At 69.3% G+C, this 17,806-nt stretch overlaps 1 protein-coding gene across 1 annotated transcript; it reads right to left on the reverse strand.

Moving 5' to 3' along the window:
- Positions 1-131: 131 nt before the first annotated feature.
- Positions 132-9,705, reverse strand: LOC142825084 (basal cell adhesion molecule-like). Its single transcript, XM_089772328.1, has 8 exons — positions 9,539-9,705; positions 8,287-8,411; positions 7,746-7,983; positions 6,289-6,431; positions 4,829-4,994; positions 4,616-4,748; positions 991-1,105; positions 132-885 (listed from the first exon to the last, which is right to left on the reverse strand). The coding sequence occupies exons 1-7, from the start codon at positions 9,603-9,605 to the stop codon at positions 1,015-1,017; spliced, it is 963 nt and encodes a 320-aa protein (XP_089628454.1). The 5' UTR covers positions 9,606-9,705; the 3' UTR covers positions 132-885; positions 991-1,014.
- Between the last annotated feature and the right edge of the window lie 8,101 nt (positions 9,706-17,806).

The raw sequence follows: 17,806 nt of genomic DNA on the forward strand, positions 1-17,806 counted from the left end.
CTAACAGTCCCAGGCGGGGGGTGAGAAATGAGGGGTGTGGCCGGCGCGTCCCCCAGGGGGCAACGCGCACTCAGGTCCGGGGGGCTGCCCCCCAGCCCCGGGGGGGGGGTCACGAGCGGGCGCCACAGACGGAGAGATTGAAAGTGACATTTTAATCTCATTCAATGGGGGGGGGGGGCTGCAGGCCCCTCCCCCAGAAGGACAGTGCCCAGCTTCAAAGCGATAGCCCCCTACATAGCCAGCCCCCCCCCATGTGCACAGGGAGATGAAAGGGTTAACGCCCCACGGTCACAGAGCAGTTGCGGGTGGGGGGGGGTTGCCCTCGCCCCTCCCCCATCCATTACAGACCCCCCCCCATTAAAATGAAAGCCAATGTCTTCAGAAGTCCATGGGGCACCCTGCCCAGAGCCAGGACTCTGCAGCCGGGGGGGGGGCGGGGTCTTTGCTGTGGTGACCCCCCAGAGGTGGGAGGTTTTCACATGGGGGGGTTCCATGACCAACCCCCCCATTACACACCTGGGACTTGCCTCCCACCTCGAAGGCTGCCGGCCCCAAAGCCCCTAAAATCAGAGCCCCCAAAGCAGCCCCCCCCCCCCGCAAAGGGAGTTGGGCTGGTCTCACGCTCCCCAGGAGCCCCCCCAGCCCCCGCCTGGCGCTAGCTGCATCAGCAAAGCCTAGAAACTGCCCCCCCACGCCCCTCCCCCCGCTGATTTTAGGCCCCCCCACGCCCCTCCCCCCGCTGATTTCAGGCCCCCCCACGCCCCTCCCCCCGCTGATTTCAGGCCCCCCCCCACGCCCCTCCCCCCGCTGATTTCAGGCCCCCCCCCACGCCCCTTCCCCTTCCGCTGATTTCAGAAGCAGCTGCGTCTCTGCGGCAGGTGCTGCCTGGGGGGAGAAGAAAGGGGTCAGGGGAGAGCTGCTGGGGCTCTGGGGGAGGGGCTGCAGCCCCCAAAGGACTGGGAGGAGCGAGTCCCCTCCCCCGCTACCCACCTGTGCTGGGGGGCAGGCCCCATCTCACAGCACCAGGGGCTGTTTGTCCCCCACGACCGAGGGCACCGAGTCCAGGCTGCCTTTGTAGATCGGGATGCGCTGGCCGGGCTCCTCCCTGAAAGGGGGCACAGACCGGGTGAGCAGCGGCCCCCCCAAGCCGGCCCCATTCAGGTGGGGGAACACCCCTCCCAAGCCGGCCCATTCAGGTGGGGGAACACCCCTCCCAAGCTGGCCCCATTCAGGCAGGGGAATGCCCCCCAAAACAGCCCCCCAAACCAGCCCCATTCAGGCAGGGGAATGCCCCCCCAAACCAGCCCCCCAAGCCAGCCCATTCAGGTGGGGGAATGCCCCCCAAACCAGCCCCCCAAGCCAGCCCATTCAGGTGGGGGAATGCCCCCCAAACCAGCCCCCCAAGCCAGCCCATTCAGGTGGGGGAATGCCCCCCAAAACAGCCCCCCAAACCAGCCCCATTCAGGCAGGGGAATGCCCCCCCAAACCAGCCCCCCAAGCCAGCCCATTCAGGTGGGGGAATGCCCCCCAAACCAGCCCCCCAAGCCGGCCCATTCAGGTGGGGGAATGCCCCCCAAAACAGCCCCCCAAACCAGCCCCATTCAGGCAGGGGAATGCCCCCCCAAACCAGCCCCCCAAGCCAGCCCATTCAGGTGGGGGAATGCCCCCCAAAACAGCCCCCCAAACCAGCCCCCCAAGCCAGCCCATTCAGGTGGGGGAACACCCCTCCCAAGCCGGCCCCATTCAGGCAGGGGAATGCCCCCCCAAACCAGCCCCCCAAGCCGGCCCATTCAGGCAGGGGAATGCCCCCCCAAACCAGCCCCCCAAGCCAGCCCATTCAGGTGGGGGAACACCCCTCCCAAGCCGGCCCCATTCAGGCAGGGGAATGCCTCCCAAAACAGCCCCCCAGACCAGCCCCATTCAGGTGGGGGAATGCCCCCCAAACCAGCCCCATTCAGGTGGGGGAATGCCCCCCCAAACCAGCTCCCCAAGCCGGCCCATTCAAGTGGGGGAAAGCCCCTCCCCAAACCAGCCCCCCAACCCGGCACATTCAGGCAGAGGAACGCCCCCCAAACAGCCCCCCACATCCCTCACTCCCCAATCGCTCCCCCCCAGCTTCCTGTGACTGAGCTGGAGGAGAAATGAAGAAAGAACCGCCCCCCCCCCCCCGAACCCCAGACCCGGTGGGAACTGTAGACTGGTGGATGCCTCCTGTCCTACCCCCCACCTCCCCCCACCCCCCACAAGCCAATGGCTGGGCCTTCAATGCATCAAAGGGCAGAACTGACGGGGAGATTCTGGGGGCCCAGCAAAGATGGGGGATGGGAAAGGCCTGTGTCCCCCCCCCCCCTCCCCCCCCGCTGCCACCACCAGTCCTTGCCATGGGGTTCTGGAACAGCCTCCGTGCCCCCTGGAGGGCAGGCCCAGCCCCTGCGCCCAGCCCCCATCCGGATCGGACCCAGCGCCCAGCCCCCCGGCCCCGTCAGAGCCTGCGCCCAGCCCCCCATCCGGATCGGACCCAGCGCCCAGCCCCCAGCCCCGTCAGACCCTGCGCCCAGCCCCCCATCCGGATCGGACCCAGCGCCCAGCCCCCGGCCCCGTCAGACCCTGCGCCCAGCCCCCCATCCGGATCGGACCCAGCTCCCAGCCCCCCGGCCCCGTCAGATCCTGCGCCCAGCCCCCATCCGGATCGGACCCAGCGCCCAGCCCCCGGCCCCGTCAGACCCTGCGCCCAGCCCCCATCCGGATCGGACCCAGCGCCCAGCCCCCCATCCGGATCGGACCCAGCGCCCAGCCCCCGGCCCTGTCAGACCCTGCGCCCAGCCCCCCATCCGGATCGGACCCAGCGCCCAGCCCCCGGCCCCGTCAGACCCTGCGCCCAGCCCCCCATCCGGATCGGACCCAGCGCCCAGCCCCCCAGCCGGATCGGACCCAGCGCCCAGCCCCCCGGCCCCGTCAGAGCCTGCGCCCAGCCCCCCATCCGGATCGGACCCAGCGCCCAGCCCCCAGCCACGTCAGACCCTGCGCCCAGCCCCCATCCGGATCGGACCCAGCGCCCAGCCCCCGGCCCCGTCAGACCCTGCGCCCAGCCCCCCATCCGGATCGGACCCAGCGCCCAGCCCCCGGCCCCGTCAGACCCTGCGCCCAGCCCCCCATCCGGATCGGACCCAGCGCCCAGCCCCCCATCCGGATCGGACCCAGCGCCCAGCCCCCGGCCCTGTCAGACCCTGCGCCCAGCCCCCCATCCGGATCGGACCCAGCGCCCAGCCCCCGGCCCCGTCAGACCCTGCGCCCAGCCCCCCATCCGGATCGGACCCAGCGCCCAGCCCCCCAGCCGGATCGGACCCAGCGCCCAGCCCCCGGCCCCGTCAGAGCCTGCGCCCAGCCCCCCATCCGGATCGGACCCAGCGCCCAGCCCCCAGCCACGTCAGACCCTGCGCCCAGCCCCCCATCCGGATCGGACCCAGCGCCCAGCCCCCGGCCCCGTCAGACCCTGCGCCCAGCCCCCCATCCGGATCGGACCCAGCGCCCAGCCCCCGGCCCCGTCAGACCCTGCGCCCAGCCCCCCATCCGGATCGGACCCAGCGCCCAGCCCCCCATCCGGATCGGACCCAGCGCCCAGCCCCCGGCCCTGTCAGACCCTGCGCCCAGCCCCCCATCCGGATCGGACCCAGCGCCCAGCCCCCGGCCCCGTCAGACCCTGCGCCCAGCCCCCCATCCGGATCGGACCCAGCGCCCAGCCCCCCAGCCGGATCGGACCCAGCGCCCAGCCCCCCAGCCGGACCGGACCCAGCGCCCAGCCCCCCATCCGGATCGGACCCAGCGCCCAGCCCCCCGGCCCCGTCAGATCCTGTGCCCAGCCCCCCATCCGGATCGGACCCAGCGCCCAGCCCCCCATCCGGATCGGACCCAGCGCCCAGCCCCCCGGCCCCGTCAGATCCTGTGCCCAGCCCCCCATCCGGATCGGACCCAGCGCCCAGCCCCCGGCCCCGTCAGACCCTGCGCCCAGCCCCCCATCCGGATCGGACCCAGCGCCCAGCCCCCGGCCCCGTCAGACCCTGCGCCCAGCCCCCCATCCGGATCGGACCCAGCGCCCAGCCCCCGGCCCCGTCAGACCCTGCGCCCAGCCCCCCATCCGGATCGGACCCAGCGCCCAGCCCCCCATCCGGATCGGACCCAGCGCCCAGCCCCCGGCCCCGTCAGACCCTGCGCCCAGCCCCCCAGCCGGACCGGACCCAGCGCCCAGCCCCCCAGCCGGACCGGACCCAGCGCCCAGCCCCCCATCCGGATCGGACCCAGCGCCCAGCCCCCCGGCCCCGTCAGATCCTGTGCCCAGCCCCCCATCCGGATCGGACCCAGCGCCCAGCCCCCATCCGGATCGGACCCAGCGCCCAGCCCCCCGGCCCCGTCAGATCCTGCGCCCAGCCCCCCATCCGGATCGGACCCAGCGCCCAGCCCCCCATCCGGATCGGACCCAGCGCCCAGCCCCCCGGCCCCGTCAGACCCTGCGCCCAGCCCCCCAGCTGGACCGGACCCAGCGCCCAGCCCCCCATCCGGATCAGACCCAGCGCCCAGCCCCCCAGCCAGACCGGACCCGCCCATCCCCCGCACTCACGGGGCGTCCCCCTTGGCTCGGTTGCGGTGCCGGAGGACGAAGAGGCCGAGCGCCAGGACCAGCAGCAGCAGCAGCAGGGCCGGCAGCCCCACGGCCAGCAGCAGCACCGGGGTGCTGAGCCCCTGCCCTGGGTCTGGGGGCAGAGAGAGGGGTCAGTGGGGGGAGGGGCACGGCGAGAGGGGGGGGGGGGGCGTGGGGGGGGGCCAGACTCACCCAGCTGGAAGCTGCTCCGCACGCCCTGCGCGCTCAGCTGCACGGCCCGGCTGCGCACCAGCTGGGGCAGGCCGGGGAGCCACGCCCGGCACACGTAGGTCCCGGCCAGCTCCTGGCTCACCCGCGGCAGGCGCAGCGTCGGCGAGGCCACCACCCAGTCGTCCCCCTGCAACGAGCACCGGCGCTGGGGGGCAGGGACCCACGGGGAGCCCCCGCCCCACGCCCCACAGCGCCCCCTGCTGAGACCCTGCCCCACGGCGCCCCCTGCCGAGCCTCTGCTCCCTGCTCTATGGTGCCCCCCTGCTGAGACCCTGCCCCACGGCGCCCCCTGCCGAGCCTCTGCTCCCTGCTCTATGGTGCCCCCCTGCTGAGACCCTGCCCCACGGCGCCCCCTGCCGAGCCTCTGCTCCCTGCTCTATGGTGCCCCCCTGCTGAGACCCTGCCCCACGGCGCCCCCTGCTGAGCCTCTGCTCCCTGCTTTATGGTGCCCCCCTGCTGAGACCCTGCCCCACGGCGCCCCCTGCCGAGCCTCTGCTCCCTGCTCTATGGTGCCCCCCTGCTGAGACCCTGCCCCACGGCGCCCCCTGCCGAGCCTCTGCTCCCTGCTCTATGGTGCCCCCCTGCTGAGACCCTGCCCCACGGCGCCCCCTGCCGAGCCTCTGCTCCCTGCTTTATGGTGCCCCCCTGCTGAGACCCTGCCCCACGGCGCCCCCTGCCGAGCCTCTGCTCCCTGCTCTATGGTGCCCCCCTGCTGAGACCCTGCCCCACGGCGCCCCCTGCCGAGCCTCTGCTCCCTGCTTTATGGTGCCCCCCTGCTGAGACCCTGCCCCACGGCGCCCCCTGCCGAGCCTCTGCTCCCTGCTCTATGGTGCCCCCCTGCTGAGACCCTGCCCCACGGCGCCCCCTGCCGAGCCTCTGCTCCCTGCTCTATGGTGCCCCCCTGCTGAGATCCTGCCCCACGGCGCCCCCTGCTGAAACCCTGCTCCCTGCTCTACACTGCTCCACAATGCCCCCTACTGTGACCCTACTGAGAACCTGCTCCCTGCCCCACAGTGCCCCCTACTGAGTCCTTGCTCCCTGCCCCACAGTGCCCCCTACTGAGTCCTTGCTCCCTGCCCCACAGTGCCCCCTACTGAGACCCTGCCCCACACCATCCCCTGCTGAAACTCTGCCCCACACTGCCCACTGCTGAGCCCCTGCTCCCTGCCCCACAACACCCACAGCTGAACTTCCGCCCCAGTCCCTGCCCCACAGCGCCCTCTGTTGAGACCCTGCCCAATGGCACTGCCTGCTGAGTCCTGGCTCCCTGCCCCATGGTGCCCCTCTGCTGGATCTACTGTGGAGCATCCCACCTCCATCCTTGCTATTCTGGGGTTTGATTTACTTGCCTCCCACCCCATATGATCGGCACCTCCCCTCCAACTGCCCCCATTGCCTCGCGGCCCTGCCCAGCCCCTCACCTGGCGGCTCCACTCATACTGGGGGGGCTGGGAGGCCTCGGCCGAGCACTGCAACTCCAGCTCCTCACCCTCCTCCAGGACCAGCGAGTTCCCCACGGTCCCACACCAGGTGTGGGCCCGGGTCAGAAAGATGCTCCGCAGATCTGGAGGGACAAATCACGTCAGGCCCCACCTGCGCTGCACCCCAAAACCCTCTCCCCACCCTGCCTGCGCTGCACCCCAAAACCCTCTCCCCACCCTGCCTATGCTGCACCCAAATCCCCTCCCCAGCCCCACCTGCGCTGCACCCCAAATCCCCTCCCCACCCCTGCCTGTGCTGCACCCCAAATCCCCTCCTCAGCCCCACCTGCGCTGCACCCCAAAACCCCTCCTCAGCCCCACCTGCGCTGCACCCCAAAACCCTCTCCCCACCCTGCCTATGCTGCACCCAAATCCCCTCCCCAGCCCCACCTGCGCTGCACCCCAAATCTCCTCCCCACCCCTGCCTGTGCTGCACCCCAAATCCCCTCCTCAGCCCCACCTGCGCTGCACCCCAAAACCCTCTCCCCACCCTGCCTATGCTGCACCCAAATCCCCTCCCCAGCCCCACCTGCGCTGCACCCCAAATCTCCTCCCCACCCCTACCTGTGCTGCACCCCCAAATCCCCTCCTCAGCCCCACCTGCGCTGCACCCCAAAACCCTCTCCTCACCCTGCCTATGCTGCACCCAAATCCCCTCCCCAGCCCCACCTGCGCTGCACCCCAAATCCCCTCTCCACCCCTGCCTGTGCTGCACCCCAAATCCCCTCCCCACCCTGCCTGTACTGCACCCCAAATCCCCTCTCCAGCCCCACCTGCGCTGCACCCCAAAACCCTCTCCCCACCCTGCCTGTGCTGCACCCCAAATCCCCTCCCCAGCCCCACCTGAGCTGCACCCCAAATCCCCTCCCCACCCCTGCCTGCGCTGCACCCCAAAATCCCCTCTCCAGTACTGCCTGCTGTGCACCCCAAAACCCTCTCCCCACCCCTGCCTATGCTGTACCCCAAAATCCCCTCCCCAGTCCCGCCTGCTGTGCACCCCAAAATGCTCTCCCCAACCCACTTGGCTCCCAAAGAAGGGAGGCAGCTCGTGGCAAAAGTGGGGTGTCCCCCTGTATCCCACTTCTAGCAGCTGGGGGGCCCCACCAAACTGCCCCTTTTACGTTGGGCCACACACCCCTCCCAGCCACACTGACCCCTCCCCACCTGGCCCCAGACGCACCCCAAACCGATGCCCTGCCCCACTCGTGAGCTGGGCTCCCTGCTGTGCTGGTCACCCCCAACCCAGGGGGGCAAGCAGCAAATCAGGCCTGGGCGACCCCCAGCCCTGCAAGAGGCAGGCAGGGAGCCCTGGGAACGGGGACGGGGGCTCAGTCCTTTGGGCAATGGGGGCTCAGTTCTCAGCGGGTTCGGGGCCCAGCCCGGCGGGCGCCACCCACACTCCACGTGCAGGTTGAGCTCGGCCGAGACGGCTCTGAGGCTGGTGCTGTTGGAGGCGTCGGAGCCGTTGGAGGCGGCGGAGCCGTTGGAGGCCACGCAGCGGTAGGGGCCGGCATGCCAGGACTGCAGGGCCTCGATGGCCAGCAGGAGGCGCCCGTCCGCCCGCGTCACGTTCACGTCGTAGAACCAGCAGCGCAGCCGGTTGGGTCCATCCAGGGAGACCCAGGACTGGAGCCACTGGGGACAGAACCTGGAGTCACCATTACACCCTGACAGGCTGCCCCACGGCGCCCTCTCCCTGCCCCATGGCTCTCCTGCCCTCTCCCTGCCCCACGGCGCCCCCACCCTTTCCCTGTCCCATGGCACCTCTTAGCCTCTCCCTGCCCCCGGCACCTCCCAACGGCATGGACCCCCTGCCTGTTGCCTGCCCCACGGTGCTTCTTGCTGACCCCGCACTCTGCCCCTGCAGCCCAATGGCCCTCAGTGTCGGGTGTGGGGCAGGGGACTCCGTGGCTGGGGCAGGGTGAGGGGCATCCTGACCCAACTGTATTTCTGGAAGGTGAATTGGCTCATGTCAGCTCCGTTCTCTGCCAGACACTCCAGGGTCACGCGGCTGCCCTCCAGGATCGGGCCCTCCGGGTCAATCAGCCGGATGGTGGGGGGATCTGGAACAGTCCATACAGCAGCATGAGCGCCCCCTGCAGGGCCGGCCCTGCCCCGCTCCCTGCCCCCAGCCAGCCAGTCCCCACCCTCTGGGGCCCCCTGCAGGGCCGGCCCTGCCCCGCTCCCTGCCCCCAGCCTGCCAGTCCCTGCCCTCTGGTGCCCCCTGCAGGACAGGCCCTGCCCCGCTCCCTGCCCCCATCCAGCCAGTCCCCACCCTCTGGTGCCCCCTGCAGGACAGGCCCTGCCCCACTCTCTGCCCCCAGCCTGCTAGTCCCTGCCCTCTGGTGCCCCCTGCAGGACAGGCCCTGCCCCACTCCCTGCCCCCAGCCAGCCAGTCCCCGCCCTCTGGGGCCCCCTGCAGGGCCGGCCCTGCCCCGCTCCCTGTCCTCATACAGCCAGTCCCCGCCCTCTAGCGCCCCCTGCAGGGCCAGCCCTGCCCCGCTCCCTGCCCCCAGCCAGCCAGTCCCCGCCCTCTGGCGCCCCCTGTAGGGCTGGCCCTGCCCCACTCCCTGCCCCCATCCAGCCAGTCCCTGCCCTCTGGTGCCCCCTGCAGGACAGGCCCTGCCCTGCTCCCTGCCCCCAGCCAGCCAGTCCCCGCCCTCTGGTGCCCCCTGTAGGGCTGGCCCTGCCCCACTCCCTGCCCCCATCCAGCCAGTCCCCGCCCTCTGGTGCCCCCTGTAGGGCCGGCCCTGCCCCACTCCCTGCCCCCAGCCAGCCAGTCCCTGCCCTCTGGTGCCCCCTGCAGGACAGGCCCTGCCCCGCTCCCTGCCCCCAGCCAGCCAGTCCCCACCCTCTGGCGCCCCCTGCAGGGAGAGGCCCTGCCCCATTCCCTGCCCCCAGCCAGCCAGTCCCCACCCTCTGGCGCCTCCTGCAGGACAGGCCCTGCCCCCAGCCAGCCAGTCCCCGCCCTCTGGTGCCCCCTGCAGGGACAGGCCCTGCCCCATTCCCCAGGCCCCACGTTATGGCCAGGTGGGAGCTGGTGCCCCCTGCAGGAGACACGCCCCTGTCCCATTCCCTGCTCCAGAGCCAGTTCCTGCCATGGGGCCCTGTGGGAGCCGCTTGCCCCACTAGGGCAGACCAGGCCTGCGGGGCGGGGGCGGGGGAAGGGGCCCGGCTCTGCCCCACTCACCCCCGTGGGCCCAGCGCAGGGCGAGGGCTGCCAGCAGGAGCAGGGGGGCAGGCAGGCCGGGCGCCATGGCAGCTGGCGAAGGCGTCTTGGACAGTCACTGGCCTCCGGCTTCCGCGTCTCTGCCAGAGCAGGAAGCCCGGTTCCGCCCGCCCCCGAATCCACCTGCGGGGGGGCAGGGAGGCCCGGGCCCAGGCCCCTCCCGCGGCGGGGGGGAGGGGGAAGGAAGTCAATAAAACTGCTAACAACAACCAGGGCTTGTGCAATTCCAGCACACAATGGGGAGGCAGGGCTGGGGGGCAGGGGCTGCGGGGGGGGAGTGAGGGGAACAGGTACAGCTGTGGGGCTGGGGGAGTGAGAGGCACAGGCAGGGCTGTGGGGAGTGAGGGGCAGAGGCGGGGGCTCTGCGGGGGGGTGAGGGGCACAGGCAGGGCTGTGGGGAGTGAGGGGCAGAGGCGGGGGCTCTGCGGGGGGGTGAGGGGCACAGGCGGGGCTGGGGGGAGTGAGGGGCAGAGGCGGGGGCTCTGCGGGGGAGTGAGAGGCACAGGCAGGGCTGTGGGGAGTGAGGGGCAGAGGCGGGGGCTCTGCGGGGGGGTGAGGGGCACAGGCGGGGCTGGGGGGAGTGAGGGGCAGAGGCGGGGGCTCTGCGGGGGGGTGAGGGGCACAGGCAGGGCTGTGGGGCTGGGGGAGTGAGGGGCAGAGGCGGGGGCTCTGCGGGGGGGTGAGGGGCACAGGCAGGGCTGGGGGGGGAGTGAGGGGCAGAGGCGGGGGCTCTGCGGGGGGGTGAGGGGCACTGGCGGGGGGGGCGCCTGGGGCAATCCGAGGACGCTCCCTGCCCCGCAGAGAAATTTGTGGCCCGGCCCAGAGGAAGCTGCCCCCCCCCACACACACACACCCGCACTCGCCCCAGGGGTGGGGGCAGCCCGGCCGCTTTCCGGGCAGCTCCAGCTGGGGGGGGCTGGCGGAGCGGGACCGGTCCGACCGGTTCCGGGCCCATCCAGGCGGGGGTTGCGGAGCCCGGAGTCCGGACAAGCAGGGCAGGGGGACCCTGGTCTCCGGGGGCCGGGCTGGGGGGGGGGGGCTGAGTCGGGGGCCGGTCTGCGGGTCCGGGGGGCAGGAAGGGGGGACCCGACGCGCCGCTGCCCGGGCCATTGTCGCCCCCCCCCCCCCCCCCCCCCCCCCCCCCCCCCCCCCCCCCCCCGTGCGGACTCTGGGCCCCGCCTCCCGCCCCTCTGATTGGCTGAGCGGCGCTTCCCTCGGACACAATGTAGCAATGGGGGTCCCATGTGACCCCCCCCCCCCCCGGAACAAAGCCCCAGGCCCCGCCCCTGCCCCTGCCTCAGCCTTCCTTTCCCATGGGGGGGGGGGGAAGATACTGAAACTCACTTTAATTAGAGGAACCTGGCTGGGAGTGGGGTCTAGTGGTTAGAGGGGGGGGGCTGGGAGCCCGGACTCCTGGGTTCTCACCCCAGCTGGGGCGGGCCTAGTGGTTAGAGCAGGGCTGCAACCTGCCTTGGGCAGCGGGGCTGGAGGGGTCTGGGACCCCCCTGGCACATCGTACACTAACCCCCCTGCCCCACACTTCCTCCCCTCCCCCCCCCACCGCTGGGACAGAACACAGGAGTCCTGCCTTCCAGCCCTGCCCCCGTTCTAACCACTAGACCCCACTCCCCTCCCAAGCCAGGGGGAGAACCCAGGAGTCCTGGCTCTCAGGCCCATCCCCCTGTGCTAACCACTAGACCCCACTCCCCTCCCAAGCCAGGGGGAGAACCCAGGAGTCCTGGCTCTCAGGCCCATCCCCCTGTGCTAACCACTAGACCCCACTCCCCTCCCAAGCCAGGGGGAGAACCCAGGAGTCCTGGCTCTCAGGCCCATCCCCCTGTGCTAACCACTAGACCCCACTCCCCTCCCAGAGCTGGGGACTGTTACACCAGCGCGCCAGCCCTCGCCATGGGCGGGGAACAGGCCGCAAGGCAGCGGAGCCGGAAGGAGCAGCCGGCAGGTGGCAAGACCCCTGGAGCCCCCAGCCAGACGGGGCCTGTCGGGATCCTGCCTTTAACCCCGTCCCCGTCTTTCCCGCTGTGAGGAAGGGGGGGTCCAAAGGGGCTGCTGGGGGGGCTCAGGCCCTGGGGATTACTGGTGTAATGGGGGAGATTTGGTTGCTCCAGGGCCCAGCACAGACCTGGGCCCCCAGCAACTGGAGCCCTGGTGCCCGGCAGACCCCGCTCGGAGAGCCTGGCCGGGTCAGAGACAGGCCCCTGGCTGCTGCCCAGCGGGAGGGGAGGGGAGGGGCCCAGGCGACCCCGTCACTTGGCCACAGACACAGGCCGGGGAGGGGGCTGGGGGGGGGGGTCGGAGGCTGGGAAGGGAGGGGGCTGCGGGACGGGGATGGGGAGACTCAGACAGGCTGGTGGGGGCCAGGCCGATAGGCCTGGGGGGTCCTGGGCCGGGTTCAAAGCTCCACCCCCCCCGTGACGCCGGCTGAGCCGCTCTGGGCCGGGGCGTCGCGTGGGGCCAAGGGGCAGCCGGGCAGGTGCTGCTGGTCCCTGCCCGTTCCCGCCAGGCCGGCTAGGGGAGAACGCCCCTCGTGTGCCGCAGCCGGGGGCACTGGGGCACGGAGCGGGGGGGCTGGGCGCGGCCCAGCCCTGGTTACCAGCTCGGCGAGTGCCGTGGCCACCCGCAGCCCCCAGGGGTGCCCGGGCATGCTGGGGGGGCACGGCCCCCTACGGAGCCCCCGGGGCCAGGGGAAGGAACACCCTTCCTGCCGGGGCCCTGCAGCTGTAGCTGCCACCCGGCGCCAACTCCACCCCAGGGCTCTGTGTTACAGACCCGCCCGCTCCACCCCCACAGCCCGGTACCCACCCCTGCTGCGCATGGGCGGGGGGGGGGAGGGGGAAGGCAGGGGTAGCAATAAACGGGTTGTACCGGGGCGGGGAGGGAGGGAACCACAGACCCCAGAACTGGCAGGGCCCCCGAGAGGCATCGAGGCCAGTCCCCGGCCCCACGGCAGGACCCAGCCCCATCTGGACCTTCCCCGAGGCGGCTGTCCCCCTTGTGAGGGCGCGGCGGGGACCCCGACCTGCTCCCGGTCCGCAGCCAGACGTGACTCCGCCGGCCAGGCGGGTGCAAAGGGGTTCTTGCTGCTCCCAGACGCAGCGCGGCGCAGGCTGGGCGTGGGCAGGGGGCAGGCCGACGGCCCGGGGGGGGGTTCACAGGCCTCTGAACCCCCGTACTGGCGTCAGTCTGCCCCCTCCACACTCCCCCACGCTCCGCCTACACGAACCCCCCAGCTACTGGTCCCTGAGCCCCCAGGCAGCTCCGCCTCCTCCACTGTCCTGCTCCCAGACCCACGGGGAATCTTTTGTCACCTGGCCCCCAGGAGGGGAGACACTGAGTCCTGCCTGGCCTCTCCCCCCATGCAGAGAGAGCTGCAAAGGGGGGGACTGAGGCGCGCGCACACACACACACACACACACACACACACGCACACACACACACGCACGCACGCACACACACACGCACGCACGCACACACACACTACAGCACCCCCCACTATGTCCCACACCTGCTCTTCAATATCCCCAGGGCTAGCGATTCCACAACCCCCCCAGGCAACTGATTCCAGTGTCGTCCCCCCCCCCTCCCCCCCCCCCAGGCAGGAAGTTTTTCCTAATGTCCAACCTAAACCTCCCTGGCTGCAGTGTGAGCCCCTTGCTGCTTGTCCTGCCCTCAGAGGCCACGGAGAACAAGGTTTCTCCCTCCTCCTTGTCACACCCTTCCAGATACCTGAAAGCTGCTCTCATGTCCCCTCTCGGGCTGCTCTTCTCCAGACTACACAAGCCCCGTTCCCTCAGCCTCCCCTCCTAGCTCCTGTGCTCTAGACCGTGCATCAGTCTTGTTGCTCGTCTCTGGCCCCTCTCCAATTTCTCCGCATCGTTCCTGAAATGCGGGGCCCAGAACTGGACACAACTGAGGCCTGATCCGTGCAGAGCCGAGGGAGAACGAGGCCTCGTGTCTGGCTCACAGCGTGTCTGCTCACGCCGCCCAGACTCACCTTGGCTTGTTTTGCAACAGCATCGCCCTGTTGACGCATGTTTAGCTTGTGGGCCCCCCCCCCCCCGAGCCCTTCTGCAGGGTCCTCCCTGGCCAGTCGCTTCCACCCTGTGCCGGGTCGGCCCCCCCGCCGTGCAGCACTTTGCACTGGTCCGAATCCCCCCCGGCTGGGGATCAGCTGCAAACGAGACGCGTCTCTGCCGACAGCGAACTCGCCGCTGAAGATACTGAACAGAACCGGCCCCCCCAGGCCCGGCGGATCCCCCTGCTCTGCCCGCCCGGCCTGGCTGGGACCCGCCAGTGACTCTGGGACCGGCTCCCCAGCTGGTTCTGCGCCCGCCTGGGGCAGCCCCGGCCCGGCTGGATGGGCCTCGTGCATTGGTGCGAGGGGCGTGCGAGACCCTGTCAAAAGCCTCACTAGAGTCCTGGTCCCGCGTCCCCCTGCCCCACCCGGTGCGGCGCCCTGGCACAGACGGCTGCCCAAGTTCTTTACAGCGGGGTCCAGGAGGGGGGCTGGAGGAGGGAAGGCGAGGAAAGGAGGCATATGGGGCGAGGGGCAGAACAGGGAGGCCGGGGGCAGGCAAAGGGGCAGAAGGCACAGACAGGACTGAAGGGGTGGAAGGGGCGGGGCAGGGCAGGGCAGGGGGCGCTGGCGTGGGAGGTGTTGGCTGAATGGCTCTTCTCTGCGGCTTTGTGTAGCAGAGAGAGAAAGAGGGGGTGTGCGTGCACGTGTGTACTGGGGGTGTGTGTACCAGAGTGTGTGTGTGTACTGGGGGGAGAGTGTGTGGGGGATAAGGGTGTGTACTGGAGTGTGTGTGTGTTTACCAAAGTGTGTGTGGCGGGAGGGAGATGTACCGGAGTGTGTGTGTGTGTGTACTGGCATGTGAGTGTGTATACCGGCATGCATGCGTACCAGCGTGTGTATGTGTATATACTGGAATGTATGTATTTGTACCAGCGTGTGTGTCTGTGTGTGTGTGTGTGTGTGTACTGGAATGTATGTATTTGTACCAGCATGTGTGTGTGTGTGTGTGTGTGTACTGGAATGTATGTATTTGTACCAGCATGTGTGTGTGTGTGTGTGTGTGTGTGTGTGTGTGTACTGGAATGTATGTATTTGTACCAGCATATGTGTGTGTGTGTGTGTGTACTGGAATGTATGTATTTGTACCAGCATGTGTGTGTGTGTGTGTGTGTGTGTGTGTGTGTGTGTGTACTGGAATGTATGTATTTGTACCAGCACGTGTGTGTGTGTGTGTGTGTGTGTGTGTGTGTGTGTATACTGGAATGTATGTATTTGTACCAGCATGTGTGTGTGTGTGTGTGTGTGTACTGGAATGTATGTATTTGTACCAGCATGTGTGTGTGTGTGTGTGTGTGTGTGTGTGTGTACTGGCATGCATGCGTACCAGCGTGTGCGTGTGTGTGTGTGTGCGTGCGTGCATGCGTACCAGCGTGTGTGTGTGTGTGTGTGTGTGTGTGTGTGTGTGTACTGGCATGCATGCGTACCAGCGTGTGTGTGTGTGTGTGTGTGTATACTGGCATGCATGCGTACCAGCGTGTGTGTGTGTGTGTGTGTGTGTGTGTGTGTGTGTGTACTGGCATGCATGCGTACCAGCATGTGTGTGTGTGTGTGTGTGTGTACTGGCATGCATGCGTACCAGCGTGTGTGTGTGTGTGTGTGTATACTGGCATGCATGCGTACCAGCGTGTGTGTGTGTGTGTGTGTGTGTGTGTGTGTGTGTGTGTGTGTGTGTACTGGCATGCATGCGTACCAGCGTGTGTGTGTGTGTGTGTGTGTGTGTACTGGCATGCATGCGTACCAGCATGTGTGTGTGTGTGTGTGTGTGTACTGGCATGCATGCGTACCAGCATATGTGTGTGTGTGTGTGTGTGTGTGTGTGTGTGTGTGTGTGTGTGTACTGGCATGCATGCGTACCAGCGTGTGTGTGTGTGTGTGTACTGGCATGCATGCGTACCAGCATGTGTGTGTGTGTGTGTGTGTGTGTGTGTGTGTACTGGCATGCATGCGTACCAGCATGTGTGACCGCGCCCCTCCTGAAGCAGGGGAGCCAGGCAGGTCACTGAAGCGCGGTGGGTGGGGCAGGCGCGTGAGCGCTGTGAGCCGGCGCCCGGCGCAGTGCAGGACCACGCGTGTCTCCAGAGCTGCGGGGCGGCGGAGCCGTGGGCAGCCCACGCGCACCGCCAGCTTTGGGAAGCGTCTGTCCGGCCTGACGGACCTTCCCAGCTGGGCCCATCCTCCGGCCGGGAACTGCCGGGCGCCCCGGGCACTTCTGAGGCCCCCTCCTGGTGCACAGGCCCCGTGCGAGGCACGGCTGGCGTGTCTCCTGCCAGGTGGCGCTGTGCCCCGCAAACGCCCGCGTGCGAGGGGCCCGCACGGCTCCCTTGTGAGCAAGCGCCTGTGAGGCGCGACCCGCCCGCCGTGCACGCAGCTCGGTGTCAGATGGAAACTGAAAGCAGCGGGTGCAGCGGCCGTTCCAGGAATTCACCGTCGCTCTGCCCCGAGGCCGGTGTCATGTGGGGCCTGGGTGTGACACCGCCCCATAGAGCAAGGGCTAAATGCTCCCCTCCCCCACAGGCACCCCAAGGGCTGAGTCCCACCCGCAGGGGCCCCCGAGTCGCCCTCCCCACCCGTGAACGCCGACGCCAGAGGCAGGGCCGAGCTACAGACTGACCGGGGGACGGGGCTGGGCCTTGGGGGGGGGGGCAGCCGGCTGTCTGGGGAGACAGGTTTGCAGGAGCCCTGCCCCCCGCCGGTGTTGCTGGAGGGGGTGCAAGGACGGGTGACCGGAGGAAACTGAGGCAGGGTTAGGTGTATCCCACGGGCACACCACCCCGGGGCTCAGCCGTGTGGGCGGACTGGGGGTTCTCCACTGGGCCCCACGCAGGCAGGTGATGCGGGGCCGGGGGTCCCCAGGCGGGAGGCTTGGGTGGATCATTGGCTTCACCAACCAGCCCCCGAACAGCCCCTGCGGCACTCGGGGGCGACCGAGACGCCGGACACCTGCAGCTTTCCGAGCGCAGCCCAGCCCTGGGCTCCCCCCACAGCCAGCCCCACGCTGGGGGGTGCTGGTCCGTGTCAGCTCGGTCCCCCGGGATCGGGCCCTCTGAGCTCGCGACAGCTCGGGGACGGGGCCCAACAAACGCGCCCCTCCCCCACCTCGGCTCCAGGGTCGGGCCTGACACTCTGGCCACGTGGCCACGGTGCCTCGCGGAAACTGGAAGCAGGAAGGGCCGCTGCCGGGGCTGGGGCGTGGGAGCCGCGTGCGGGGCAAACTCCATCCCAGCCGGGCCTGGCTGCTGGGAACCGCAATGAGTCTCCATCCACAGCCGGGACCTGGGACTGACCCTGCCCCGGCTCCGGTTCACGCCGCGCGGGCGGGGGCGCGAGATCGAACCAGCCTGGCCGGGAGGCTGCAGCGGAACACGGGACCCAGGACCCCCAGAGCCAAGGCCCGGAGACGGAGCAGGCTGCTCCGCCCGGCCCCTCGCCTCCTGCTGGGCTGGCTCGCCCCAGGCCGGCTCGGATCGCCCCATAACACCCCTGTACCACGCCCCCTTCGCCAGTGGGCCCTGGGGCCCCCGGGAAGCTATAACAACGTGTACTTTAACACAGCTTGTGACACCGCTGGGTCTGGAAGGGCTCTGTCCCTGCAGCAGGGGGAGCAGGGAGACACACACACAGCAGCAGGTGCACAGGGTTACACGGCACAAATACACACACTGGGTGCAGGGACACACACACACAGAGCACTGGGTGCACACGGACACACACACACAGAGCACTGGGTGCACAGGGACACACGGACACACAGAACTGGGTGCACAGGGACACACACACAGAGCACTGGGTGCACAGGGACACACACACACAGAGCACTGGGTGCACAGGGACACACGGACACACAGAACTGGGTGCACAGGGACACACACACACAGAGCACTGGGTGCACAGGGACACACGGACACAGAACTGGGTGCACAGGGACACACACACACAGAGCACTGGGTGCACAGGGACACACACACACACAGAACTGGGTGCACAGGGACACACGGACACACACACACACACACATACCGAGCCCAGGGTGCACAGGGACACACACACACACCGAGCACTGGGTGCACAGGGACACACACACACACACACACACACGAAGCACCGGGTGCACAGGGACACACACACACACACAC

The sequence above is a fragment of the Pelodiscus sinensis genome, chromosome 22, assembly GCF_052426305.1.
Source record: "Pelodiscus sinensis isolate ZL-2025 chromosome 22, ASM5242630v1, whole genome shotgun sequence".
Lineage (NCBI taxonomy): Eukaryota > Metazoa > Chordata > Testudines > Trionychidae > Pelodiscus > Pelodiscus sinensis.